The sequence below is a fragment of the Terrapene carolina genome, unplaced genomic scaffold, assembly GCF_002925995.2.
Source record: "Terrapene carolina triunguis isolate 2854851 unplaced genomic scaffold, T_m_triunguis-2.0 Scaffold84, whole genome shotgun sequence".
In the NCBI taxonomy this organism is placed as follows: domain Eukaryota; kingdom Metazoa; phylum Chordata; order Testudines; family Emydidae; genus Terrapene; species Terrapene triunguis.
Genome location: NW_020664435.1, coordinates 18,122,934 through 18,150,805, shown reverse-complemented (window position 1 = coordinate 18,150,805; position 27,872 = coordinate 18,122,934). Strand labels below are relative to the sequence as shown.

The following is a 27,872-nucleotide window of genomic DNA, read 5'->3' as shown; positions in this document are numbered from 1 at the left end:
TTTTCTTCTGTCAGCCTCTAACTCCTGTGCAAGTCCATGCCTTGTCTACACCACAACAGAAGAGCCAAGGTCAGCTGGCTTGGACTGCAGGGCTAATGTAGCCATTTGGGCTCAGGCTGGAGCTGGGGTTCTGAAGCCCTGAGAGAAAGGAAAGTTTTAGAGCCCAGGCTTCAGCCCAAGTGTCTACACTGCTGTGTTAAGCCCTGCAGCCTGAGCCCATGACCTGAGAGTCACAGCTGTGGGTTTTCTATGGTTGTACCCTGAGTTACTCCATTTAGATTAGTTGTAGAAGTATGTTGTATCACGTTTCCATAAGAATAGACCACAGTCATTTAATCTAGAAGGCAATGTTCTGGATGGAATGCTAATAGCTACGCTCAAGATAGAATTGTGTGATGAGATGCAGTGTGCGCAACTGCACCATGGCTCACAGATTACCTACAGTTTTGCCACGTCTGCTCTATCCTCAGGAAAGGTATCTACTACTAAGCAACTATTAAGTGCAGCATTGCAATGTACAAATGATTCAAGTTTCCATTTTGAGTGCCATTTGGAACGGTGTGTCTGTTTTTGATACAGGAGCACGATGGGACATCCAGTCAGGGCTCATAGCTGAAGCCCGGCTCAAGGATCTGACTCCAGCAATGCCAGTCATCTTTGTAAGAGCTATTCCAATTGATCGACAGGAAACCAAAAACATATATAAATGTCCAGTATATAAAACCAAAACCAGAGGGCCCACATGTGTTTGGACTTTCAATCTGAAGAGCAAGGAGAGGTCAGCTAAGTGGGTACTTGCAGGAGTAGCCTTACTCTTGGCTGTTTAACAGTGAGCCGACAGTCACATGTATTGTCACACAGCATGTAGTCAAAAGGAGATAAATGTTTTTCTCACAGTCAGCTGTTATGTACACTTTATCTTGCCCCATTGCACCCTACTGTGAAGAGTTATATGATGCTCTAATGAATGTTGTACAAATCCTCCACCTGTGTCTGTCTCTATAAACTAGATTTATACTTGTTAATCAACATTTTCCCTCACAGAGGCAGGTTAAACTCTATATTCATACTGAAACCACCCCACAAAATACTCCTCTATTGAAAATGCTTTATTATCTCTAAAACATCCAATATTTTACACAAATTCTGAGGCTGCAGTAATATGGGTTTTTACAAAGTGTTGTTTGAAAAGCCTTTAGCTAAGCAGACAGAGGAATTATTAAAAAAAACGTACTTAGCACTGTACAATTAAAAGGGTCAATATCACTCTGACCGCAGGTGCATCACTGCTGAACCAACTACCTTTTAAAAATAAACTAAACAAAATGTTTCCACAAGACACCCCTTGCACTTACAAATTCTCGTGGTTGAGGGGAAAAAGAGGAACAGATGGATGGTGAACTGAATTTCAGTAAAGTTTTCAGAAGGACTCCCTCCCATCTTTGCAGGGGCAAAACTTACTTTTGCCCACAAACTGAGGCATGCAGTTACTCGATTTGCTCATGCACAAAAAGGAAGGCTTTCGAAAACTTAGCTCTTTAGGTCAGGGAGTGGTAAAAGATGTGTAATAATACTTTTTTGGCCTAAGCAAACTATTAAGATCTCACCCTCTTCCCCCCACTCGTTAAATTTTTAGTGCTACACAATTCCCTTCACAGCCTTTGGAGTTAAGCACCTACTTGGTTCTGTAGCCCTACTGAAAATTAACCACTGAAGTTTTAAAAGTGCTGTTCTGCTCTGTATACAGGTGTCAATGCATAAAAGAACGTTCTGCATGTAAATTCCTTATACAAAGATTTCTCAGGAAATGTTTTAGTAAAGACCAATCAGTAAAAAAAAAAAATTCCAAAGCTATATTCTACAATTCTATCTTGTATAAACATCATTGTAGTAAAAAAAAAAAAAAAAACTTGTCTGCAGGTCAGGCAGCTGTGCTCAGCATCCTCAATTGTCTTCACTCAGTTGCTTTTGTAAACTAGAAAACAGGTAGAAAAATGTTATACTTTATGGGAATCTGATACTTTCAAAAGCATTAACTAAAGCTTTGATATCAGATGGTCACAGCTCCACAGAACCAGACAAAAAATTGAGTCAATTTAACAAGAAACAAATATTTAAGTCTAACTCTTATAATATGAAATATTGGTTCAGTTTCCAAATTGCCTTATTCATTTGCACAGTAAAGTTGATTGTCAAGATTCCACATGAGGTCAAGGGGAGTTTTGCCATCAATTTCTATGGGCCCAGACTGAAAGTCACAAGTACCAATTTAGATGTTTTAGCAAGTTTCAATATTTTGTGATGGACTTTGGTCTGGGTTAACGCCCCACAAAGTTATTTTTAAATGAAAACAACATTTTGAGAGCCTGATTAGAACTAAGGCAGCACATTTAAAAGTGTGGATTTCAATTCTAAAGCAGTTATGTAATTATCTTACCTTTCAAGATATTCTTTAACATTGTCATAACCATAAAATTTTGCCAAGTGGATGAGCATTCCTGTGGCACAGCGGCCATCACGCTTGCGACAGTAACTGCAGTTACAGACACCACGACAAGGAGGGCAAATCCAATCCTGAATTACAGACAAGGAGAGAAAGGTATAGGGGTAGAGTTATCTACAGAAGTATTAGATGCAAACCGGTCTTCTCCAACCCCATTACCCACCCAAAGCAGAAGAAAGTGCCACTTTTATGTAACAATAAAGGTATATTCATAAACAAATACTTTAGTGGATATTAATCTTTTGATTAAAAAAAGTTTGCAGTATTGAAGAAACAATGAATATCCATTCTTGGAATTTTTCAAAGCTCACACTCAACAAATTCTAGTAGTACTGATTTCCCTAGTGTTGTAACAGAATATAAAAAGCAGGACTCTTCTGTTCCAACACCCTAGGATCAGGTGATAAAAAACCTCCATTATTAAGATTCAGGGTAACTATAGCTGAGTCATGTTGAAAGGCTGGTCCAATTAGCAGCTCCAACCAGAATACAAAGAGAGGTGGAATGTCTCTGAGCCAGATAACAAGGCAGAGAAGGTCCTCAGGCAGGACCCCAAGGTTAAGATTTATGTTTAAGTTACCAGTGAAGCCAAATTCCAGGAAGGGGTGGGTTTGGACACTAACTCAGAGGCTGTATGAAAGAGCCAGATGTGACATTCAGTTAATCTCAAAGAAAAACATTTTAAAAATGATAATTTTTTAAAAAAGGACATTAAAAAACAGGGGCTCAGAGCAAGGAGAGGAGGTCTGCTACCTGCAACATGTTACTTCAGGAGCGTTAGACAAAAATGAAGATGGCCATTGCTCTGGGGGGCAGACCTAAGACCTTGTACAAAAATGTTGGGCTTTTTTGTTATTAGGCTCAGGGGTAACGCCTGCTCTGTCATGCTGGAAGGTGGGAACCAGGATAGTGTCTCAGAGGGGAGAGCAACAAAGATGCAAGCTTGGAGAGGAAACTTAGGCTGAGTTTTATTCTGTTAATTGTATGTGAATTGCCAAGGCAGCCAGACCCCATGAAAGCGGATGGATTTGGACATGACGGGTCTATGCACTCTGCTGAGAATAGGATAGGGGCTCAGGGAAAGAAAGGGGACCCAACCCTAAATTCTTGAGGTTCTTTCCTTCCCAATGTTTAAAGTTTAGAATCTGAAACAAGTAGCTTGCATTGCAGACCAGACCAGTGAAAGCATCAGGGAAGGAGGCAAAAAGCTAAACAAGAACTTGGGAGAATCAGGGCCCCGTTCATCTTCTAAGCCTCATGAGTTTTCTTTCCCCCACCTGAGAGCAACTAAGAGCAGGCCAAAAGCCCTGCTCTCTCATCCCTGCCTCAGCAAGATAAATATCAATCACAGCCACACTACTCAGGCTTTTATGTGGCAGAATGTTTCAATTTCATGTTATCCAAGAAATCCGTGACGATTGTGAAGCTAACAAAGCCATAATCATACTATCTTTTTAACCCAAAGAATTGGATACTTACTGGATCCAGAAGTGCCGATTTCACGTCTTCACCATATCGATTACGAAGACACGGTCCACAGAACTGTCCTCTCACACCCCCGCACCCTTGATTACGACAGATGGTCTTAGTATCAATTGTCTTCTGCCGACACTGGTGGCACGTACTACCCTAAAGTTGGAAAGGAGGAGGAGAGAGAGACGTAAAAATTTAGCATTTCACATCATGCTGAACTTCTTGACTCCAGGTGTTGGAATTCTCTAACACACCTCTCAGCTGGAGGTGGAAAACACTAAAATTTCTCCTTGGGAACCAGAGGCAACTAGATTAATAAAACATTAGGAAAAAACACAACTTCCACCACCATGATTATTTCTACAGTGCTCAAAAGTACGCTAGGTATTTTACAAAACAAAGAGATGTTTGTAAGCCTGTCCTGAAGGCTTAGGAATCTAATGTGCTACATGAGCCCTATGTTATATTTCTGGTTCCAATCCACCCATGGCAAATGCTAGGAACCCACAGAGTGACTCAGCAGTTCAATATCCACCATTCTAAAATTCCAGGGTATTAGATAATCTTCATGCAGTGATCCCTATGACAGCATCAAGCCCCAAAACAGAGGGGCTCATGTTCATTTTAAATCTGTGCACAGATAAGGTGGCAAAGTCAGTGTTTATAAGAGTAACTCTGCTTATGCAACAACATGCCACAGACATGTATTAATGTCCTTTTGAATAACCCTCTCTCTTCCAGGTTTCAGCACTACTCTCGCATGATAACACTTCAGAGTAATTTATGGCAAGGGAGACAGGGGAACACAAATGGGATGTGGAGCAATTTGCTTCTAGGTCGCTGGCTTATACTGCGCCCAGATCATTCATGGCTATGTCCACTTCCATCTAATAGCCCTTTGGTGGAAGTGAATTAGTGGTCTCAATATAGTTCCCACTCAACAGGTAACAGTAGTAGAACATGGCCACAACTGGCACCTGTTTGCAGACAGCAAGAGATGGCTAAGCATAGATATCTATCACAGTAGATAAACACAGCACTGTGGTCTCCAGGGCTCTTATTCTGGCACTTTTCAATGAGCATTAAATTCACTTCATGAAATGAAGTAGTTTCATCTTATGCCCCTCACTCTAAGCAATCAAAAGGAAAAAGCAGGCACCTACCAGGACTTTATCATAGATTTTATCTTTAACTGTAATTGCGATATTCTCCAAGTCCTCATCAGTAATATCTTCAACAGGACGGTAAGATGAGTATTTAGATGACCTCCTTCTTTTGCGCACTCCACAGTCACCCTACAAAACAAACTATCTCATCATCTTTTGTCTTATGATGGGTGATGTGCTTTTACCTTTAGATCAAATATGCTCCGACTACAAGAACAGAACATATAGCTAGGGTTTGTGGTCACCACCAACTCCCTATCCTTCCTACCAACCCAATCTTTATTGCTCTCACCAGCTCTAGCTCCTCCTCATTCCCCTACCCCTTCAAACACCCTCAAAATCTCTATCCTACCACCACATCTTTCTCTTCCTCTGAGAAAATCTGCCATCCTTCATACATCTGGTATCTTTCTCCAACGAACTCCTCCCCTTTTTTCCTCCAATGACAATCAACCATACTATCTATCCGCTTCCTCCTTCACAGAAAAAGATCACTACCATCCACCTTTTTATCTCTTTCCCCTCCATCTCCAGCACCCACTGAAACCTCCACAGCTACGCTCACAGCAGCCTCTCTTTCTCCCCTCCCTGACTCATCCTCAAGAAAGGTGGTGCCATGTCCAGCACCTTCCTCCTTATCCAGTTCACCCCTTCATTTTCTTGAGCGATGCTCCCCATGAGACTCTATGCTCCCTCTCCATGTAACTTATCTGCCAGCCACCGACTCCTCCCCAACCATCCTTCTCTTCATTTTGATACACCAAGCTCTCCTTCTGCTTCTCCTTCCATCCCCGTCCTCCAGAGGTTTCAACTTTCACACTGATGTCCCATCTGACCCCTTAGCCTTTGCTCTCATCTCGTTTGTCCTTCAACATCGTATCAGCTCTCCAAAATGGCTGCTCACTCAACTTCATCTTCCCTCAGCACTATTCCCTCTCTGATTTTCCAGTAACTGAGTTCCCTCTACAACCAGCACCTCTATTTCAACTTTGCCCACCTTTTCATATCATGATCTCCCAATCCATCAGTGTCTAGGACTACTCTGATTCTCTGAGCCCTCTCCTGATTTTCTCCTCCCTCTCTTGTTGATTAATAAAATTGACTCTACTTTCTCCTCTAACACTGATTCTTTTGCAACTCTCCCCAACAAATCTCAACCCTGGCTTACCCCCAACATCCTATTTCTGCATGCCTGATCTACTGAATGCATCGAGAGCATCATGGCCACATGGACATCCGCCTGAAAATTCATTCTCTCCTCATTCCCTTCTGCCACATCCCTCACCTATAAGTGTTAATTTTCCACCTCTGTCGTTGCCATTAATATTTATATTGTGATAGCGCACAAAAGGACTCAAGCAGGATTACAGTCCTATTGTGGTTCAACATGGCACACAGACGTAACAAGAGATAATCCTTACCACAGAAAGTTTACCATTTAATAGCAGACATGACCCATGAATATGACTGACAAAAGGAGGGATGGGGTAGGAGGACAAATGTAACAAAAATGTAAATCACATGGCTACAAAAATATTTTGTTCCTTATTTGCAAATTCTGACTTCTTTCTAAAGTTCTCCTCCATCCTCCTCTCTCTCCACACAGGTTCTTACCAATTCTTAAATTGAAGTTCAACAAGTTCAGCCTTGATTTCTGCTCCCTTCTAACACTCTCCCTACTCCTCTGCCGTCACCGAGAGTGAAACTGTTCACTTCTCCTCCCATTCCCTCCCACCTCCTTATCACCCCACTCCATAGCCTGCCTCCAACCTAGCACACTGTGGGCACTACTGGATTTCAAATACTAAATAATACAAATATTAATCTGATACACATTCAAACGGGATGGGTTACATACTGAAATAGCTTGGGTGACTAGGGAAGGGGGAGGCTCCAGGATCCTTTTTTCTCCTGCTTCTAATCCCAGCACCAAGGTTCTAAATGCTAGTTAGCTTTCTGCTGCATTTGTCCCCACTCTGTATGCTGGCCAGCTCAAAGTAGCATGAGTGACATCTCCAAAAGACAAAGGTTAGTAAACAAACTAAACTGGCAAATACCCCACTGAGTCTCTTCTTTATTAGGAGATTTTGTTGTCTGTAATTATGAAAGTGTTCTGCAAATTTAGCCGCAGACACAGTGAAGTTTTCCAAGGCAAATTTCTCTGGTGGACGAGCATTTCTGGTTGAGTTTGTACGACGCTCTATCTGGCCTTCAGAAAATGTTCTCCTCGGGGTTTTCTTCTGTTTCTAGAGGAGAAAAAAAAACATTTCTATTAGAATTGTCTCATCAGCCTCACTGTTGTGTGTTTGGGATGGGAAACTACCAGAGATTATATGGGCATGGGACTACCAGACCTATACCTCGAGATGCGGAACTTGCTGCAATAAATGTTACTTTAAAAAGAAATGAAAAAGTAAGCATATACCTACAAGAGGGGAACATTGCCATAAGGATAGGGGCATTCCAACAGTCTATCCCTAAGGTTCTTTCCAGAATAAAAATACTGAATACATATTACTAAATAAATCTCTGGATTCCAAAGTAGGTTTAATACATCACAATAAATACTTGAAGTGCAGCCAACAAGGAGCCAGCCTTTCACATATTTTATAATTTGGGTCACAAATGACTTAATTATCAGGGCAACATTTTACAAGGACTTCCCAAAGTCAGGAACATGGGTGTGCAACCCTCCTGGAGTATGCGTGGACTTGGAATCCTTGGTAAGTTAACATTAGCCCACAGTAATCACAGAGAATTAGGGATTTCTATGCTGGTAGCCAAAAAAGAGATGCTCCAGAGGTAGAACACAGAAACATCCTGCTATTATGCAGGACTGAGCTTTCCCATCACAGCTCTAATGGAAACACGGACTTTTAACAGAAAGGAAAATTAGCAAAAAACAGACCGGATCTGAAAACAAACAGTAGTTTCTTCACTCTCTTTAGCTTTCCAGCTACAAGATCCTATTTGCCGTCCAACCATCATTCTCAAATATATACGTTTGTCTAGTGTCTCATGAGCATCTCTGGGTCTAAGTTAATGGGGCAGTGCCTAATTTTAGGTCTGTTTTTTTGAATATACATTGCATAATTTGAGCTGTTTCTTTACCTATATATCTTGGTAGCCTAGCCCTGCCTTTTTACATAATATATAACTAATATCAAGTCAATACAAATAAAATTACAAAAAAAAAAAAAAAGATAAAAATATTCATCAGAAGACACACATTTCATTCGTTCAGCAACAATATATATTATATTTAACCAAATACTGAAACTTACAGAAGGAGTTGAGGTGGCTGTTTTCACTGGAAACAGTTCAGGTATAGAATTCAGTTCCGCTAACAACTGGGCAAGCTGAAATTAATAAAAATACCCTATTGAAGTCTCACTGCAAACTTGCAAATATTTAACCTACTCAGTCCTTAGCATGCTCTGTTTTCACACACATTCTGAGTTATTTCAAATACATTAAATCCCAGTGTAAGTAACCACTCTTTAAAACACTTCATTTAAACCTCTACCCCTAAATGTTCAAAGCTCTACAGCAGGTTTTAGCACCATGACTCCCATTGATTTATACTGAAGTCGTGCAGCTAAAATCACATCCAACGCTGTCAAATGTGGCTCTAAAGAAGTGTGTTATACCGAGGTTACAGTATCCATGACCAATAATGACTGAAATGTGCAGTTAACATGGGAAAGCTAATCCCTTGACAACAAGAGTGGACGTAACTGCATCAGGGGGATTACAAGAGGTTTCTTGTGGGCTATCTTGGCACATACTTTCCTAATACAAAATTGCGGACTTAGGCTATGTACACACTACAGCTTATTTCGGTATAAGTTATGTCACCCAGGGGTATAAATAAACCAGACCCCTCAGCGATGTAAATTACACCGACCTAAGCGCCAATGTCGACAGTGCTATGGCGGCAGGAGAGCTCCTCCCACTGATATAATTACACCAGCAAGCGGCGGTAGCTAAGTCAATGGGAGAACTTTTTCCCGTTGGCGCAGAGCGGCTGCAAGCTCTGTTGTGTAGCCATAGACTCAGTGACTTTTGTTGGCTGGTCAGAATTTTCACCTAGTCATTCTTTATCAGAACCCAGTGAAAACAGTCAGAAGCTTCCCTTATCCAATACCCCAGCATGAGCTCTCTATTAGTGAGGCCACACTGCCTCATTCCACACAGCAGATTGGAGCTGGCCTATAGTAATCAGGCTTTGTGTGTATATGAGTATAAACACACCCCTTTGCAAAACAATGTACTAAAAGACTCCTGTTGGTCAGCTCCCCCCGCACGGCAAGTGTGATGTCACCAGCACGGTGCACCCTAAGCAAAGCGGCAGTAATACTCTGTTGTACTTGTACTATACGAGAGACCCTGGACCTGGGCCTCTCTTGTCTACATCACCTTGGCTGGCCATTTTGAAATACTATTGACTTACTCTGAAGGGACTCACATTCTGGGCTTCAACAGCTGCTGGCTTTAGGGAGCTTCATAAGAGGGGAAGACCTTAAACGGGGAAAATGGTGGCGATTCTTGACTACCAAACATCTGAGACAACCATGGCAGAACCGCATGTGGCATGAAGAGTGCATGACATTTCTCAGTAATGACCTAATATGCTTTTAATTATCTAACAACTGTCACATTTAACACCCTCATTAGTGATCTGGACAAGAACAAAGATGATGTTAATGAAATTCACACAGATACTGGACTGGGAGTAGCTGTAAATACCAGTAAGGACAGCACAATTATACAGAGGAATCTAGATAGATTAGAAACAAGAGTAAGGCCTTGTCTACATTTACCCGGGGTTCGATGCGCAGCAATCGATGCATCGGTGGTTGATTTAGCAGGTCTAGTAAAGATCCGATAAATCCATCGGAGATCACTCTCCTGTTAACTCCTGTACTCCACCTGAATGAGAAGCGCAAAGGGAGTCGACGGGAGAGCGTCTCTAGTCGACATCACGTAGTGTGGACCCCGTGGTAAGTAGATTTAAGTACGTCGACTTCAGCTATGTTATTTACGTAGCTGAAGTTGCATAAATTAGATCGATCTCCCCCCATAGTGTAGACAAGGCTTAAGAAACTATAAAATGAGCTTTTACTTGGAAAGATACAAGCCAGTAGCCCTGGGGGAAAATAATCAAATATTCATGCCCAATGGGAAGCAGAAACATGAGAAGCAGTAAAGCTGAAAGGGCAACAGGAAACCCAAATGAGGTATGGGTTTGTATCACAATATCGCAGCAGAAAAGGCCAATGGGACTTTGGACTGCATACCCAAAGGCATCATGACAAAGAGCAGGAAGGTAATAGTCCCCCTCACACACAATACATTAGTATAAGAGGAAAGTTTTAACTCTAAACTACACTTCTCAAACAAGTGAGCATACACTTAGAGATGCAAAAGTCTTGATTGCTTTATCTTATTTTTCCATTTAGTAAACTGCAATAGGTTTCTCAGCCAATGTAGTAAATTAGCAACTCTGTTGTATAATGACCCAATAGATCATTTAAAGTTAATGGATGGCAATGCTTTTTGATAGGATCTGGTTATAAGGTGTGTCTTCACTAGAGTTAACCTGGACCCTTACTCAGTTGTTGCCCCCTAATCCTGCTCCCATCCATGCATAAAAGCCTCTGCCCTGAGTTTTGTGGTACTTTCAACCCAAGCTAGCCGGAAAGGCTCAGGGTATATAGGCTAGAACTCAGGTGAGGATTTCACTCAGGCAGGTAACCCACACACTTTGTAGTAAGGACACAAACTAAACCCAGGACAGACAAGTACTCCCACAATTCACTGGGAGTGTCTCAGTTTACTGTAGCACAAAGAACCATGGGATATCCTCCCAGAAGGCCTAGTGACACACATACAAAAGAGTGCAGCACCAGTGTGGACATAGTAACTCAAGTGTGGCTTTGCAGTGTGGCTGCTCACAACCAGGCAGAGCTAACCTGAGTGCTCAGACTTGGATGCCAATCACCCAGTAAACTCTGTAGCGAAGACATGCCCTTAATGAGTACTGGCTTTTGTCTGCTTTGTCTTACCATGGCTTTATTTTCTTTGATGTTTATGGCTCTTTTAAGCAGAGCACTGGAGCTTTCTTCACGCGTCTCTTTGACATCCTCCTCAGACTCTGAGGCAGACCCCTCTAGTTTCTTCCATCGCTTGCTGCTTTTCTCTCTTGTGAGAGTTTTAGGGGGTTTATTGTCTTGCAAGTGTAGCTTGGAAAAAGTTGGTTCAGACACCTTCTTCTTGGCAGACTTTCTTGTGGGGAACTGAAATGCCACACGAAGGCCAAAGCTTCTTCTCTTGGGGGAAGCCTTCTCTTCTTCCTCCTCCTCCTCACTACCCAGTAAAGATAAATTATTGTTCTCTCCATCACTCAAATCTGACTCCACTGGCTGAAAGCAGAGATAATTAATATGTTATACTGACAGCTGTCACATGGGAACAGGCCACTTTTTATCCTCATTATTAGCATAGACTATTACTAAGTATCAGAATCTGAAAAACTGGAAACTTCATCTTGTGTTTAGCTAAACCAACAATTAAAAAAAAAAACTGTTCACAGTGGGTGCAATTCTGCCCTTTGCAGAGACCAGTGCAATGCCCATTAATTATGTAAGGATGTGGGACTTAAGTAACACATAGATTTTGTGCTGGACCTCTGCACAAGACTGAATTTCATCCGCTGTGAACAGTAACCAATCCTCCTTCCCTTAAGCAGATGGTACTTCATCACATGCACTAGTAGATATTTTCCATCTCTGGCTTTTATGATACATTAATAAAAGATTAAATATTAAGGAAAATTTGTAACACAACATTTATCTTCAGCACAAACATTTGACATTGTTAAATAACAAAATAAATTTCAACCAGCTGTATGAAAACAAGAGGATTACACAAAGAAAGAAGAAGGGGGCGGGAGGAGTCTGTATTGTATGTCTGAACACAATGAAAATGCTAGCTTTACCGTCATTCCATTCGCATTGTTTACATCCAGGTCACTTGGAGCAAAGCCTTCAAACACTTCACTTTCTGAATCAGTGTCTTCAGTGAAAATTCTCCTCAGTTCCTCAGTCAGGTACTTGGATTGAAATCGAACATCCTGTTGAGCAAGCATACGAAAATCACAACAGTCGGACACAGTTTGCCATACAAAGAGCATTCATGTAACTTTTCCAATCCAAATCAGGAAATGCTTAATGTTAAGGAGTTACTGAGCAGATGGTAGGTTCCTGTGAAAATGTTAAATGCAAAACTTGTCACAAGAAAAAGACACACTGGATTTCAGCCCTATCAGTTATTTCAAATGAACATAGATACTCTCCAGTTCTGCTATCTTTTTAAAAGATGACCTGTAGAGGATTTTTTTTAATTGAGTTTGTGTCTTTTTTGCTTCATTATGGTGCATAAAGCAGACCTGAGAAGGATTTGCTTTTTAAAAAAAAAAATTATAGATTTTTTTTTTTAAAACCTCAGAAATATCAACTCTGGTCTTCTCTGGGTTCGTTGGTGTTGCAGGGTCTCAGAAGATGTATATTGTTACCTTTCACACTTTGGTGGAAGAGGGAGCTTAATCAGCAAAGGTTCCCTCTCTCCAAAAAGTCAGTTCATCACCGAAGTTAATTAAGTGAAAACAAAATTGAAAAGTTTTAAACAAACTAACTAAAAAATCCCTTTTGCTCAACTTCCACTTTCTTTGCTCTTGCAGTATCATTTTAACAACTCTCCAGTCATCACAGGGTTTTCCAAGCTAGACAGAAAGCAAATTTCTAATGTTAAAAACTAATGGAAAGAAAAATATTTTCCACAAATAAGTAAATAAATAAATAAAAGATCCCCCAAACACCTTTCGGGTCTTGCTTGCATATCATCTACTTAAAGGGCTGAAGCCCATTTTTCCCCTTTGCACACCATCTTTACACACAATGGGTTTACTATACATATAACAAAAAAGCAACAATATACGTCCCATGATGAGGAAGGAAGCTTTTAAAAGAAACAATATAGAAAAGCTTCAGAGCATCTGTCAATGTGTCATTATTGCGATCTTGAAAAACAGGACTAGCTCAGGGCAGGGGATGTACACACAATCACACCGCACCTGCCTTGAAACACAGCATCCTTCACTTGAGACAGTTTACTTCCCCAGTTTTCCTTGGATGTTTTTAACTCCCACACAAGATACAGAAATGACCTCTCATACAACTGCACTTGGCTAAATATCTTTATTCTCTCCTTCAATTCCCTCCCATCCCCGACGTTAATTATACACTTCTTTATGTTGAGATAATATCTGGTGAAAAATAGATATAATAGATGAGTGGAAAAACTTGCAGGGGAATAGAGGAAAAATCATTGCATATACTGTTTCTTTACACTTAAAACATCTCCTACAAATTATTATGGGTAATTGGAGTGAGTTTTCTCTGAGCAAAATTACTTTGTTCTTTTGTTGATAGCTGCAGTGCAGCTACTTGAAAAAGGAGCAAACACAAAAGGGAAGTAACTTTAAGGGAAATTGTATTTCTCTTTGAGAAGAACTGAAGTTTGTGTTCACTCTGTACTTACATAAAACTTTGCAGCGCTGGCTAGAAAGACTGTCAGTTTGTTAGCTCTGTACAGTGACTGAAAAATAGGGAATGAGGACCAATGATGTGCAAGAACAGTAAAGTGTGGCATTTCCTATACAGAGGTGTCCTTAATAATTAACATCACTACTGAAACCTTTGTCCAAGCATTAGTCATCTGTAGTAATTTTACTACATAGGAAGAAAACAAGCAAGGAGAAACTAGTGCAACTAGGCTATGTCTACACTACAAGTGCTACAGCAGCAGACCTGCAGCAGTGCAGTTACACCGCAGTAGTGCTGTAACATAGGTGCTTTCTATGTTGGCAGAAGGGATTTTCCATCTATGTAGTTAAAACTCCTCTTCAAGAGGTGGTAGCTAGGTTAATAGACGAATTCTTCCATGGACCTAGTTGCACCTATACTGGGGGTTAGGTTGCCCAACTACGGTGCTCCAGGAGTGAAATATTTCACAGCCCTGCGCAACGTAGCTAGGGTTTAAGCTAATGTTTAAGTGACACAAAGGAAGAGATTACAGGAGAGACTTTCAGGAAACTCTACAAGGGAAGAGACATGCAAAACTCTATACTGATAATAGCATTTGTGTATCTAACTCCCTGTGAACTACTAAGGCACAAATATGACCCTATTTATATTGACCAACCCAACTTCTTTGCCCTTTCCTGCCTAATTCCACCCTGCAGAGCTTTTCTTCCCTTCCCACCCTTTTGCTCTTTCATTATAGGATAATTCTTCCCTAGGTAAATCTCAAATTTACCTCTCATACATAACTTCCCTGTACTGTTGCTTCTTCCCCTTCAATATAATTAAAATCTGCTCTTTCATAATTAACATCACTACTGAAACCTTTGTCCAAGCATTAGTCATCTTTTTGATTACTCTGTCTCTTTTCCTCACATCTTCCACCTGCAGTCTATCCAAAATACCACAAAAGCCAACTTCTTCCTTCCAGTGTGCTATGCCACCCCCTTTCTTGAATCTCTTCGCTAGCTTTTTCCCTTATCATTAAAAAACAGATGTAAGTTCATCACTGTCAAGCGCAGTAAACTTCGCTCTGTTTCTCTTCTTTGCTCCCTGCTCTCTTCCCAGTGTCCTTCTCCTCACACTTTCCACCTCCAGTACTTCCAACTGCCAACTCAAAAAGTGAGTGTGACGTTGCACTCTATGATTTTATGAAAATATGCTAATGAGTTTGAATATAATGTAACTGAAATATGCTTCATGCAAAAGGTCTCTTGTAAGGTATCATTACAAAGCTTATAATCTACTGAGTGTGGTCATCCTATTTGTATAAATGTATCACTCTTGTATCTGAAACCAGAAATATGAAATATAACTCTGAGGGCCTATTGTAATTATGCAAAGTAGGGGCCATTAATGGTAGTTTGGAATCTTGATGGCTCCCATCAACCAGGACAATGACTGAGGATGGCTCTGTTTTACCTGTAAATCTTCCTGTATACTTGTGTGCTGGCAAGTGAGTAATGAAGTCTTACAGTGACATGTGATCATGTCACCTGAACTGGAATCCATCTTTAACCTGGTGCTTTTCCATTGAGAAGGAGAGGGTGGGAACCCAGAGAGAGACGAAGGATTGCCGCCTTATGCAAAAGATATATAAATGGGTGGAACAGAACAAATGAGGCAGCCATCATGAGAAATCCCCTAGCTACGACCTGAGCTGGAACAAGGGCTGTACCAGGGGAAAGGACTGTGCCCAGACTAGGAAGGCATCCAGTCTGTGAAAAAAAACTTATTGAAACATCTCTCAGGCTGAGATTTTATCTGTACTCAGCTTTATTACTGTATTAGACTTAGATTCGCGTGTTTTATTTTATTTTACTTGGTAATTCACTTTGTTCTGTCTGTTACTACTTGGAACCACTTAAATCCTACTTTCTGTATTTAATAAAATCACTTTTTAAATATTAATTAACCCAGAGTATGTATTAATACCGGGGGGGGGGCGGAAGGGGGGCAAACAGCTGTGCATCTCTCTCTATCGGTCTGTATAAGCTTTATACAAGGTAAAATGGATTTATTTGGGGTTTAGACCCCATTGGGAGTTGGGCATCTGAGTGCTAAAGACAGGAACACTTCTGTAAACTGCTTTCGGGTTAAGTCTGCAGCTTTGGGGCATGTGGTTTAGACCCTGGGTCTGTGTTGGAGTAGACTGGTGTATCTGGCTCAACAAGACAGGGTGCTGGAGTCCTAAGCTGTCAGGGCAGGAAAGCAGGAGCAGAAGTAGTCTTGGCACATCAGGTGGCAGTTCCCAAGGGGGTTTCTGTGATCCAACCTGTCATAGTGAGGTTACAATGGAATCCCACTTCAGTACTGCAGACGTGCAACTGATTTATAACGACACATTTTACTGAGCTGTAACGCATTCTCCAGCGTAGGCTATCACTGAATGACCATTATTCTTGCCTACAAGAATAATGCTATACATGCTATGTGGGCAAGTTACGAATACCAAACTCACTCTATGCTCTCCTCCTAATGCAGAAAGGAGAATGGATTTCATTCATATAAGACCCTTTTTAAAAGATCATTACAAATTAAAATAAATTAAAGGTGAGTAGTTTTTTTGTTTCTAATAAAAGGATTATAGATTTCCACTTCTGCTAAGAGTTAAGGTCAGCGCTGCCCTGAAACAAATTCAAAGAAGTTTTACTCTTCCAAACCAATACACTAGGGTTTATGATAAAATGTTCCTACCTTTTTTGCTGACTCCAATGAATCAAAACTATCAGAGCTGTCTTCTGATGACAAGGTTTGCATGGGAGCATCATCTCGAAAACCAAGAAAATCCTCGTCATCGCTGGGAGAATTAAAAATGTCAGCCACTTCCTTGGGTATCTGTTTTCAATTCAAAATGAGATAGAAGATAAAGTCACTCATTGCAATAATAATCTTCTAAAAGCTCTAATGGGAATAGCAGCCTCTTGTTCATTTGTCACTCTCTTATTCACATACAAATATACATTATATAGAAGCAGAACTGTATCTCAATAAGCCAAACTCCACAGGATGCTGTGCAGACTGCTTTAATGTGTAAATACAGGCCCCAATCCTACCGACATTTCTGCATGTGCTTACCTTCACTCAATGGGACAGCTCATGGGAGTAAAGATAAGCACAATACATAAAAGTGTCTGCAGGATTGAGGCTACAGATTTTAATCACAGAAATATGCCATATTGATCTTTAGAGCAAGGTTTAAGTAATATCTTCAAACTCACTACCACCTGCAATCTAATGACAGCAAACTGTTCAAAAATGAGTACTGTCACTGATTTCAGGCATTTCAGAAAGGTCTGTCTGTGCAAAGAGACTTCAATTGTTGGGTTTTATCCTTTTTGTAACGATATTTATAGTTATAATAAACAACTGTTTGCAATGTTTTTAAAAATAAAAATGTGTGGTGATGAGTATCAGATGCATAAGGCTTATTTTGGGCCATTCAATAAGACAAACCAAACGCATGCTGCCCAGAGCTTTGTCAGCTAGGAACCCATGAGTTAATCAGTTGGGAAGCTCTGGACAAAGACATCTTCCAGGTCTTCTTAAAATGACCAGGTTTGTGCTTAAACATACTTTCACACAAGGAGCAAATTCCAGGGGCGCAGCCCAAAGGCTAAGAAAGTTCTGCCACCAGCACCCAGAGCTTCACTTTTGTGACATTACATTCTAACATTCTGGATAAGCCTAACTAACGGTGGCAGGTCAGAGATGGCAAAGGAGGTCTTAAGGCAGCTCTCAAGCCTATACCATTTAGAGCTTTTGCATATTGCCTGACTGAATGAATATGCCCAACTGTACAAACTGGGATAGAAGGTGCTCTGCATTGTGCTTACCCTAGTGCTTCAGAATACAAATTTATACACTGATTCAAGCTTAGCATTACTTGAATGACAGAATGCTTTAGGAAAGATATGTTCAGCTAAACAGTGTCTACTCAAGTGCCCAAACTGCTCACCAGTGACCAGGTAAGTACATCCTCAGAGCAATGTGTACACTTCAGGCAAACTTCTCTTATTCATTGTATGGATCTATCTTGCATATTCTGAACTGGTTCCCCACATGCAAGTTCCAGTGAAATTGATGAAAGCACAAGAATGCAAGAGAGAGATCCAGAGCTGTTTGATGGGAAGGATGTGATCTTCAAACAGAGTTCACAAGGTTTTATGTTACAAGAGAATGCTCCCTATGTGAACTCAGATAGCCACATGGCATTCTGCATATCTCCATTAGCAGACAAAAATAAGAAGTTTCTCAATAACCCAAAATGATACAGATTTTCTCAATCTTTCATCTTTGCCAAGAGCAAAGTTTTTCCAAATGGTAATTGCCATTTTCCAAACATTGGGGGTGGGAAGAATCAATCACGTTACTGGCCAACTTCCACTTGGCAAGTGTGTAATAATACAAGAACATCTACGTGCCTAATTTTAATCTCATATTGTTTTTTTGCCAGCAAAACTCCACAGATGTAAATAGATTCAGTCCTGACTTACACTGGTTTAAGCAAGATCAGAATCAGTCACTAAACAACTGGCCCAAGCTAGCAGACAGAAAGCAGCTCAATCACTTCAGCTAATTCACTAATGCACTTCAGCTGGAGCTGCACTAGCCATACTAGAGTTCTGGAATTCTCCCCAATCCCCAAATATGGGCAGCCAGAATCCCACTCCTTTGCTGTGGAGAAATTTCATTCTTCACTCAACAGAGAAGGGTTAAAAATGGAGCATTATACATTTTAATGACTTAATGGAAAAACATACAAGGAGCTGTGAGCCTTGTTGCTATGAATAAATTGCTTCCAGGAACAACTGCATTAGTTCTTGTGCTATTGTACAGCTGAGCTAGCCACTGCTGCGATTACTGTATGCCTAACTAATTTCTTCTTCTTCGTCTATTACTTCTGCATCTGCACCAGAGGAGCCATTATGGGGGTGTAATTACCGATTATGAACAAAGGGAAAAAAACATACTTTCCCAGTAGAGGACCTTTTTTTTGATCTCTATGCATTCTCAGATACTGAGGGGCTCTGATTAAAGTAACTTGCTGCAGAACTTCAAAAGAGACTTTTAGTTTGTGACCCCCTCCCTTTGATTTTCAAGAGTCTCATTAAAATGTTCAGGAGTCCCCATTCCGGCTAAATGGTTTAATTTAATAGAAGCAAAGAAGGCATAATTTATATAAGGTGGACATAGTCAATGAGTCTGCATAGGACACCCTGCTAGTGCATCATAAAAGTTATGTTCCTGGCACCAAGAGCTGTCATTTTCCTGTCCATCTCCTTTAAGAGATTCTGTTCAGTTCATCAGCGATTTACTAACTATTCTGCAGTCTACACACAGTGCATAACTGTTTTTTTTTAAACTCTATGCTCCAACTGTATCAAAAATCCAAAGTGAAAACAAAAAGAAAATATCACAATTTCTAAAGGGAGAGCAGATGATTTGGGGCTGGGAAAGGGAAGAGATGGAAACAGTGGATTGGTGAACTTGATGAAATTGAAGATTATTTTAAACTTTGCTAGTTTTTAAGTAAAAATTTTAAATGCATCAACTGCTGGTTCTCCCCCTTTTATGAAAATACTCTGTGCAACACAGCTGTCTCAGGCCTGGTCTACACTAACACCCCAATTCGATCTAAGGTACGCAACTTCAGCTACGTGAATAACGTAGCTGAAGTCGACATACCTTAGTTCGAATTTACCGCGGTTCAGACGCGGTCCACACACGGCAGGCAGGCTCCCCCGTCGACTCCGCGGTACTCCTCTCGCTGACGTGGAGTACCGCAGTCGACGGCGAGCACTTCCTGGTTCGAATTATCGCGTCCACACCAGACGCGATAAATCGAACCCGGAAGTTCGATTGCCAGCCGTCGAACTACCGCGGTAGTGTAGACAAGCCCTCAGTCTCAATGTCCCTGCTCCCTGCTCAGAGTTGAAAAGCATGAGCAACGCAAGACTAGAGTCAAACAGCTCTTAAAGCATGAGGGTTTTGGAGAAATGGACAGATCTGTAGGGCATGTGCTGGTCTCAGGCTGCACAAGCATGTTTTTTTTTTTTTTTAAAGCTGTAAATGTAAGTTATAAGAAAAATAAATACATTCACTGAAGAAAAAAAAAAGACTTTTTAAGCACCATACAAAGGCCGTGTTCAGCAATTTTATAAACGTCACAACATTCTGGATCGGGTGCATCAAGCACTACATACACAGCTCTGGTGCTGCAGGCACAAAATGCACAGACTAATAAACATCTTTGTACATTTCTCATCATTTAGCTTATTTATTTCCAATAGTCCTAGAACTCACATAGCAGGCCAAATTTATTCCTGATGTAACACAGCACTGATAGCAACAGAGCTACACCAAAGATGAATCTGTGCCAATGTCTTTTGTATGGTGTGTCACTCTCTATTAGTTGTGAAAAATTTTGACAGCCATGCACTTCATTCTCTTGTTAAGGATCAATCAAAATGCATTCAAGCAGCTAAATAGTTGTTACAATGTTAGATCCTATTCTTTTAATTCTGGCAAACAAAACATAAAGACAGCAAAAACATGTTTGCCCTAAACACATTTAAAAAAATTGAGCGAGAACTGCCTACTCAATGTACTTGCAGGATAGAAGCACCTCACAGAGTTTCTAACTTTTCACACTGGAATGCTGTATAAAAAAAAACAACAGAGGGAGGAAAGGGAAATAACACTCCAAATATGCTCAAGGAGAATTTATACTGAATATTCCAACATAAAACACGTCAGTTAAAGCGAAATTAAATTTGCAGGGACATAGCAGAGATCTGAGCAAATATCTTTCAAGAGCATTAGAGTGACACAAAAAACAAATGCTGAACACCCAGGAAAAGCTTATAACAAACCAAAGCCTTTGAAATGGTGGACTTTCACAGGTAATATAGCACATTTTGGCTTGGAACACGAACAGTAGCCTAAATCTAATCCAAACCTGAACTTCACTTCCTCAGCCCATCTCCATTCATAGTACATCTTAAAATGCTTATTTATATTGCAGGAGCATCTAAAATGTCCCAAGTGCTTTCCAAATTAAGGTAAAAAATAGTCCCTGCCCCAAAGAGCATACAATCCAAACATTTCCAGAATAACCACACTTACTGAGCTGTAAATATACCTGGCCTTTGGTCTGATGCCTGAAAAGCATCCCAAGACACACAGGTACCTAATGCTTTGCGAGGTCTCAGTTTCCTCATCTCTAAATTTGAGATAATGAAGTATCTTATCTACCTTTTTTTAAGAATGTTGATATCTTTGTACAAGAGTCACTCTAAGTGCACTCATATTAGATACCAGATATAGACAGTGAAATTGATGGTGTTGCATTGGTGTAATTCAGGGAATCTGACTTAATTGATTATGAAAATTGACAATTCTGCTCCCATTGTAACCAAAGGCAGAGAAGATACACACACAAAAACTAGCTTAAAACAGATGTTACTATTTCAACACAATAAGAAAATACAAAGTTTAAGTGACATCTTGGTATTCAATATGTGATTGATGGAGAATGTGTATAATATTTTCTCTCTCTACAAGTCAAAACAAGATTTCCCTTACTGCCAGCAGTGCAAATTCCATCTGAATTGTTAGAGAGAAAAATCACCAGGTGGTGTGATTTCTGTTTTAGACGTCAGAAGCAGCAGTAAGATTCTGGAATCAGAATTTAGCAGGCAGCTTTGTTGATGCAAAGGGCAGAACAGAATACAGTTCACTGTTCTGCAACCCTGTGGTTTTGCCAGGCTAGGAGGAATAGAGACTATTTAAAGGGGCACCCACAATGTATGTTTGTTGATATCTGAACTCCAGTGGATACAAATTCTGAAAGATAATAAACATTTCCACTGCACTATCAACTATTGCCATTATATGCACAAGTTACCCTACAACACTTTTCAACCAATCATTATCATCTCCATTACTATCACCATTCCCACTGTTCGCATCCTTTTCAACAACAAACAAAAGTAATATATAAGATGACTATGGTGTAACTGAATGAAAGTTAATTTTCTCTATTTTTGCAGTTTGTTTATATTGTGAATAGTGTTGCTGTGGTCATGTTAGCTTCAGGATATGAGAGAGACAAGGTAGGTGAGGTAATATCTTTTACTGGACCAACTGCTTTTGCACCTTCCACCAAGTTTTTGAGCTACGCAGAGCTCTTCTTCATGACCTTATTCCACCAACAGAAGTTGATCCAATAAAAAATATTACCTCACCTACCTTATCTCTCTTACAGTGTGAACAGTCAATTTCCCTGTTTACACTGTACAGTCACTAGGTCTCCCCCTGTTATTTGCATTGGTCTTTCACTCAACAGGAATTAAAAACAAAAAACAGAAAAATATACTTATAAAGCCACAAAAACTGGATGGGAGACTAGAGAGCTGAAACCTGAAACAACTTTTAACTCATTTCTTTAAACATAATGTCCCTTTAACTAAACAGATACAACTGGAAAGACACATGGGACTGAAGACTGCTAATGTTAGGTCTTGTCTACGCACATGGTTCAACTAAACCATTAATTAAACCTCAGCAAACTTGTGTATGAACACTCCTATTTCAGTTTAAGAATTAAGCTAAAATGAAATTAGCCAAAATTGCTTCTTAATCAACTTTAGTTAAACCAAAATAAGCTTGGTTTAGACCAAAATGTGTATCCACACATCCTTTTGCACCAATTTAACTAAATCAGGTTAAAGTCACACTTTAAATTGGTGCAGCTGTGCATGTAGACAAGTCCTTATTTGCAACAACCCTATGCACATCAACAGGCCTAACTGCATGAGCAAAGCCAGCAGAATTTGACCCATTCTGAGCAGAAGCTGCATCAAAAACAGATTTTCACAGAGTAACTTCTGAGCACAGACCTACTTCAAGGCTTACGATAGCTATTTGTATTCCAGTAACACACAGAGCCCCAGTCAGGATCATAGCCCCATTGGGCTAGGTACTGAACAAAACTATAGCAAGAGAATTCCTTGCCATGTACTATTTACATTCCAAGGCTTGCTCCTACAATCAGATCCATAAAGATGAATACGATTGTAGAATCAGGACCTAATTTAAGACATACTGTAATAACAAGTGGCAATAAAAAACATGGAAGGAAGATGGGAAAGAGAAGGAGAGTGACAATGCTAGGAATCACATGATTACACACGTTCACATTAGCTATGTAAACAAGTAGATAAATTAGTTTAATATATATATAGATATAGATATCGATATCAGAAGGAAGATATCAGAAGTCCTTGACCATTTACCAACCTATCATCTGTTCACAGTTTCTCTTCGGAAGCATAAGTTGGCTGTATTGAAGGGGCTTTATGAAATAGTTTGGGGATGGAGTATTCCAGGCACAAGAAGTGTCATGGAAGAATGCATGAAAGTGCTTTGGGAGAAGTGGAGAAAAAGCAGGTATACCTGAGAGATCACACAACATTAAGACTTTTGGAATACTTAAATACCACCCGAGAGGAAGATAGGTTATCCCCACCGTGGTATATTGTGAATTTTTGGATTTTTCATGAAAAGCTATGATCTTTATTGCCAACTTATTATTGAAGAAGACTCTTCCATTAATTTTTAGCAAATTTGGCTCTATATATGTCTAGACTGGCGTATGGGTTTCTAAGTGGTTTTTAATTAGTAATTAAATTGAGTTAAGCTATTTTATTTTAAAATAAGGAGTATTTGACTTCTCATGAAGTCTTATGACAAGCAACTTATTTACAACATTGTGTGCTATGACTCTTTCTTTAACCCCAGACCTACAAAAAGCATTTTCCATCATAACTTTCCCCACTGTTTATCATTACAACCAACCAGCCTTTATTATCATTACAACCAACCAGCTTTATTATTATAAAGCCCCAATCCTGCAATTTAGAATGTGGGCAGACTGCTCCACCTACATGGAGCCCTCCAGAAGTCAATGGGGCCCAGCATGGGCACAGCAGTCTACCCACACATTGTAAGTCGCAGGAATAAGATTCAACAATTGCCTTTTCATAGGTGGTGTGAACCTGCAATCCATAGAGATGCTTTCCTAAAAGACTGCTAACATTATGAATATGAGAACAGCATATATAGTGTGACCATACGTCAAATTCTCTCCCATTTCTCCTATCAGCTCTTCCCCACAATACCTAATTTTTCATTGATACACACTCAGAAGCTGGTCATTTCTGATTTAATTTTGCCTAAAACAAGAGCAGCATCCTCTCATCTGAGGGCTCTAATCTACTTCTAAATCCCAGCTTTCCAGACTGCAGACTTGCACAGTACCATTGCACCACTAAGTTGACTACTAGGTAAACTAACACAGTATAGAAAAAAATAGACCTCAATTGTGCTAGTTGGCACTGTGGAGTCATGGACTTCAATGGAGCTTCAGGCAGGCACCTGAGTCCACCTGCCTGGAGTCACTTGCAGGCCGGGGGCCACAGATGGTATTTTCTGGTGATATTAACTTGAATTCTGTAAGTCAATGTCAATTTTACAAACTCCAAATATATGATCTCTGTGATACCTGAAATGCATATTTGGTCCTGTAGATTAAACTTCTATAAAAACTGACACGTTTTTATAAAACTCCAATTTTAAGAAAGCTTTGGATGCCTCCAAAGACATCTGTAAAACTGGGGTTCACTTGTATAGCCGTACACACTCTACAGATACGTTTAAATTAGGCCTTTGGGTTACCAAACAATATAAATAAACAAAGCAGGTCTTGTGACTCAGAATAGTTGGCTAGCAATTGGCTAAAATGGGGCCACATAACTACACCTCTACCTCGATAGAACGCTGTCCTCGAGAGCCAAAAAAATCTTACCACATTATAGGTGAAACCGCGTTATATTGAACTTGCTTTGATCCACCGGAGTGCGCAGCCTCGCCTCCCCGGAGCACTGCTTTACCGCGTTATATCCAAATTCGTGTTATATCGGGTCCCGTTATATCGAGGTAGCAGTGTAAGTCACCAAACTAGTTTGTGTTTATAACCTTTGACCTTCACTGTGTTTTTTAAGGAGCTCACATAGTCGATAGACTAAATCAGGGGTAGGCAACCTATGGCACGCGTGTCAAAGGCAGCACACGAGCTGATTTTCAGTGGCATTCACACTGCCCAGGTCCTGGCCACCGGTCCGGGGAGCTCTGCATTTTAATTTAATTTTAAATGAGGCTTCTTAAACATTTTAAAAACCTTATTTACTTTACATACAACAATAGTTTAGTTATATATTATAGACTTATAGAAAGAGACCTTTTAAAAATGTTAAAATGTATTACTGGCACGCAAAACCTTAAATTAGAGTGAATAAATGAAGACTCGGCACACCACTTCTGAAAGGTTGCTGACCCCTGGACTAAATGATGATTCAGAGAGACAAGGAAGCCTGAAATACATCTGAACTCCTGAAGGCGCTGGCTCCATGTGGCTCAGCAGGAAACAAACCCACTGATAGAGCTCCAGAGAAATAAGGAAAAGGAAGGAGTGCAGGACTGCAGTCCCTTTTGCCCTGTCAATAAAACAAACAAACAACCACCCGAAAGTGCCACAATAAACAAGAGGAAGATTAGAAAATATTGTCATTCTCTCCCCCTCCACTTCCCCTTAAAAAAACAAACTAATGTTATATTTATTTATATCTATTGTCCCTTGAGTAAAAACATGACTGGAGGCAATAATGCCATCTCCTTGTAGTATCAGGCATTAATACTTTGCTCTTCCATAAAATGCCTTCAGTCAAATGATCTCAAAGAACTTTACAAGCACCAATAGCCTTGCAACATTCCCTAATATTGTTATCCTCACTTTCAGATGGAGAAGAGCTGGGGATCAGGTAAAGTTGATGGGGCTGAGCCAGGAACAGACCTCAGGTTCCTAATGTATTTGTATGGAAGACCATGTACTAATTTAACATCTTTCTGCTTCTGAAATGTTTAATAAGTGCTCTAGTTTGTGTTCAACTGCCCACCATGTAAAGCTGCTTTCCCTTAAGCTTAATAGATTCACTAATCTTCCCTCAGTGAAATTATGATACACTGGTACATTCTTGGAAAGTCACCACATGTATTAAACCTGATCCTGCAAACACTTTCACAAGTAACTTTATGTGCCTGACCGTGAAGACCCTGACCGGGAAAACCATCACCCTCGAGGCTGAGCCTTCTGATACTATAGAAAATGTGAAGGCCAAGATCCAGGATAAGGAAGGAATTCCTCCTGACCAACAACGACTTATTTATGTGCCTGAGTGTCCCTTTAACTACTCTTTGCATGTGAAGTTTAAGAAGACTACTCACACATGTAAAACTAAACCCCAAAGGCCCCAATCTTGCAAACATTTACACACATACTTGATGTTACTCACCTGCGTGTTTATAGGACTGGGGTCTAAAAACTAACATTTTAAACAAAATAAGAGGAGGACAGAAGCAAAAGAACTATCACTATTGAAATGTGTGCGAGACGCCCTAAGGCTTTTTTTTTTTTTTTTTTTTTAAGATTGCTCTTTAAAAAACAATAAAAAGAAACTCACAAATAGGTTAGGCCAAACATTTTAAGATTTGGTTAAAAAAAATACAAAATCTAATATTGATATGTTTTAAAAACACAATTTTTGTATTAATTTCCTTGAGTACTGGAGAACAAAGATAGCATAAAAACAAAAAGAAAATCTAACTAGAAATAACAGTAACACTACTTTATTTTTCCTAATGGTATTTTGCACTCAGTTTTGACAAAAACCACAACAAATTAATTATATTTTTAGTGTTTAGTTTTATAATACAGGATCACAGAATCACAAGTGAGGAAACTTTTTACTTTTTTAAAAAGCAGTAGTGTCCACTTAAATATAGCTTCAAAAACCGGGGTTTTGAATTTTAACACTCCGTCCCTGTTTATCATGCAACAGGAGGAAACGAGGGGCGTGGCGTTGCCAGCCCCCTGCCAGCTAGTCTGATTGCTGGTTTCCAAACGCACACAATCACGTCCCCAAGTTTTATTCCAAATCTAAGATGTAAGAAATAGATTCACACTAAATTAGTGGAAAATATATAAAAAGGGAAGCCAAACCTGGCACGTCAAATGTGTAGAGAACTGCAGGAGGAAAAGCAGCCCCACAAAGACACTGGGAAATACCTCCCAGCAACACCAAGCAACCGATTCATTATTTGAAACTTTTGAGAACTTCTTTCTGAGAACCAGGGTTAATCAACTGCCTTTTAAGAGCCAACCTGAGAGCCAGGCAGACTTGTAAACAATACAGGGACCAAGTTTGCCAGCAAAGCCAGGCCAACAGAGCAATGACCCCCCCCCCATTAATCAGAACACCAAGGGCTACCCCCTTGGCAATGCGCAGAGGGGCCGGGGAGGAGGAAAGGGACGAAAGCAGACCGAGGAGGAGGCGGCTGCTAGGTCTAGCCCCAGCGCTGGGTAAGAAGCCCCGCAGAGGCAGCCGAGCGAGCTCCCTTTGCAGGACAGGCTCCACGTGGTGGAGAACAACCACAGGCGGTCGCCGCTGGATAGGAGGGTGGGGGTCTGGCTCAGCGGGGCAAGAGGCGCGCTGCAATGCCCTGCCACCGGTGCCACCCGCTCCCCGGGCAGATGCGTGCAGCTGGCGGGGACGCCTCCGCCCGGGCGGCACTTGGCGCCCAGCTGCCCCAGGCCCGCTCCCTGCGGAGCCGGCGCGCTGCGGGCGGGGGGGCTCTAGGCGCGCCCGGGGCCGCCTCACCTTGCACTGGGTCACCGCTGCCATCCTGCTGCGCCCCCCCACGCCCGGGACGCGTCGCCGCCGCCCCAGCCCAGGAGCTACTGCGCCGCCGACGTTGGGCCGCAGAGCGCGGCTTCCCCCGGACGTGCGGGGGGCAGGGCGGGCGCGGGACCCAGCTGCAGCCTCCGCCGCCTGCTCCGCCCGGGGGCGACGCGCGGGCTGCGCTGGGCCCGCCCCCGAGCCCCGCTCGCCGCAGGGCGACTGCGAGGCGCTGGTAACCCCACTCCTGAGGGGCCGGCTCGGGCCCCCGTTAATTGCGGGGAGGGGGGAC

The 27,872-nt window shown here is 41.0% G+C and overlaps 2 protein-coding genes across 2 annotated transcripts in view; one reads left to right on the top strand and one right to left on the bottom strand.

Annotated features, from left to right (window-relative positions):
- Positions 1–1,069, top strand: part of DNAH11 (dynein axonemal heavy chain 11) — a 278,248-nt gene extending 277,179 nt beyond the window's left edge. Inside the window, exon 82 of the mRNA XM_026649417.2 lies at positions 580–1,069. Coding sequence (XP_026505202.1) covers positions 580–827 — 248 coding nt within the window. The 3' untranslated portion in view covers positions 828–1,069. The remainder of the gene's footprint in view (positions 1–579) is intronic.
- Positions 1,070–1,164: 95 nt separating this feature from the next.
- CDCA7L (cell division cycle associated 7 like) lies at positions 1,165–27,671 on the bottom strand. The gene is made up of 10 exons (XM_024197422.2): positions 27,563–27,671; positions 16,482–16,622; positions 12,143–12,277; positions 11,211–11,567; positions 8,427–8,501; positions 7,200–7,388; positions 5,140–5,271; positions 3,983–4,132; positions 2,438–2,574; positions 1,165–1,975 (listed from the first exon to the last, which is right to left on the bottom strand). Exons 1-10 carry the CDS (start codon positions 27,584–27,586, stop codon positions 1,945–1,947), a joined length of 1,371 nt encoding a protein of 456 aa, XP_024053190.1. The 5' UTR covers positions 27,587–27,671; the 3' UTR covers positions 1,165–1,944.
- Between the last annotated feature and the right edge of the window lie 201 nt (positions 27,672–27,872).

Coding starts and splice junctions, on each gene's coding strand:
- CDCA7L (XM_024197422.2), bottom strand. CDS start 27,586: ATGGCAGCGGTGACCCAGTGCAAG. Junction 8,502..11,210: donor TCAAAGAAAATAAAGCCATG/GTAAGACAAAGC, acceptor TATTAATTTCAG/CTTGCCCAGTTGTTAGCGGA. Junction 1,976..2,437: donor GTTAAAGAATATCTTGAAAG/GTAAGATAATTA, acceptor CCTGTTTTCTAG/TTTACAAAAGCAACTGAGTG.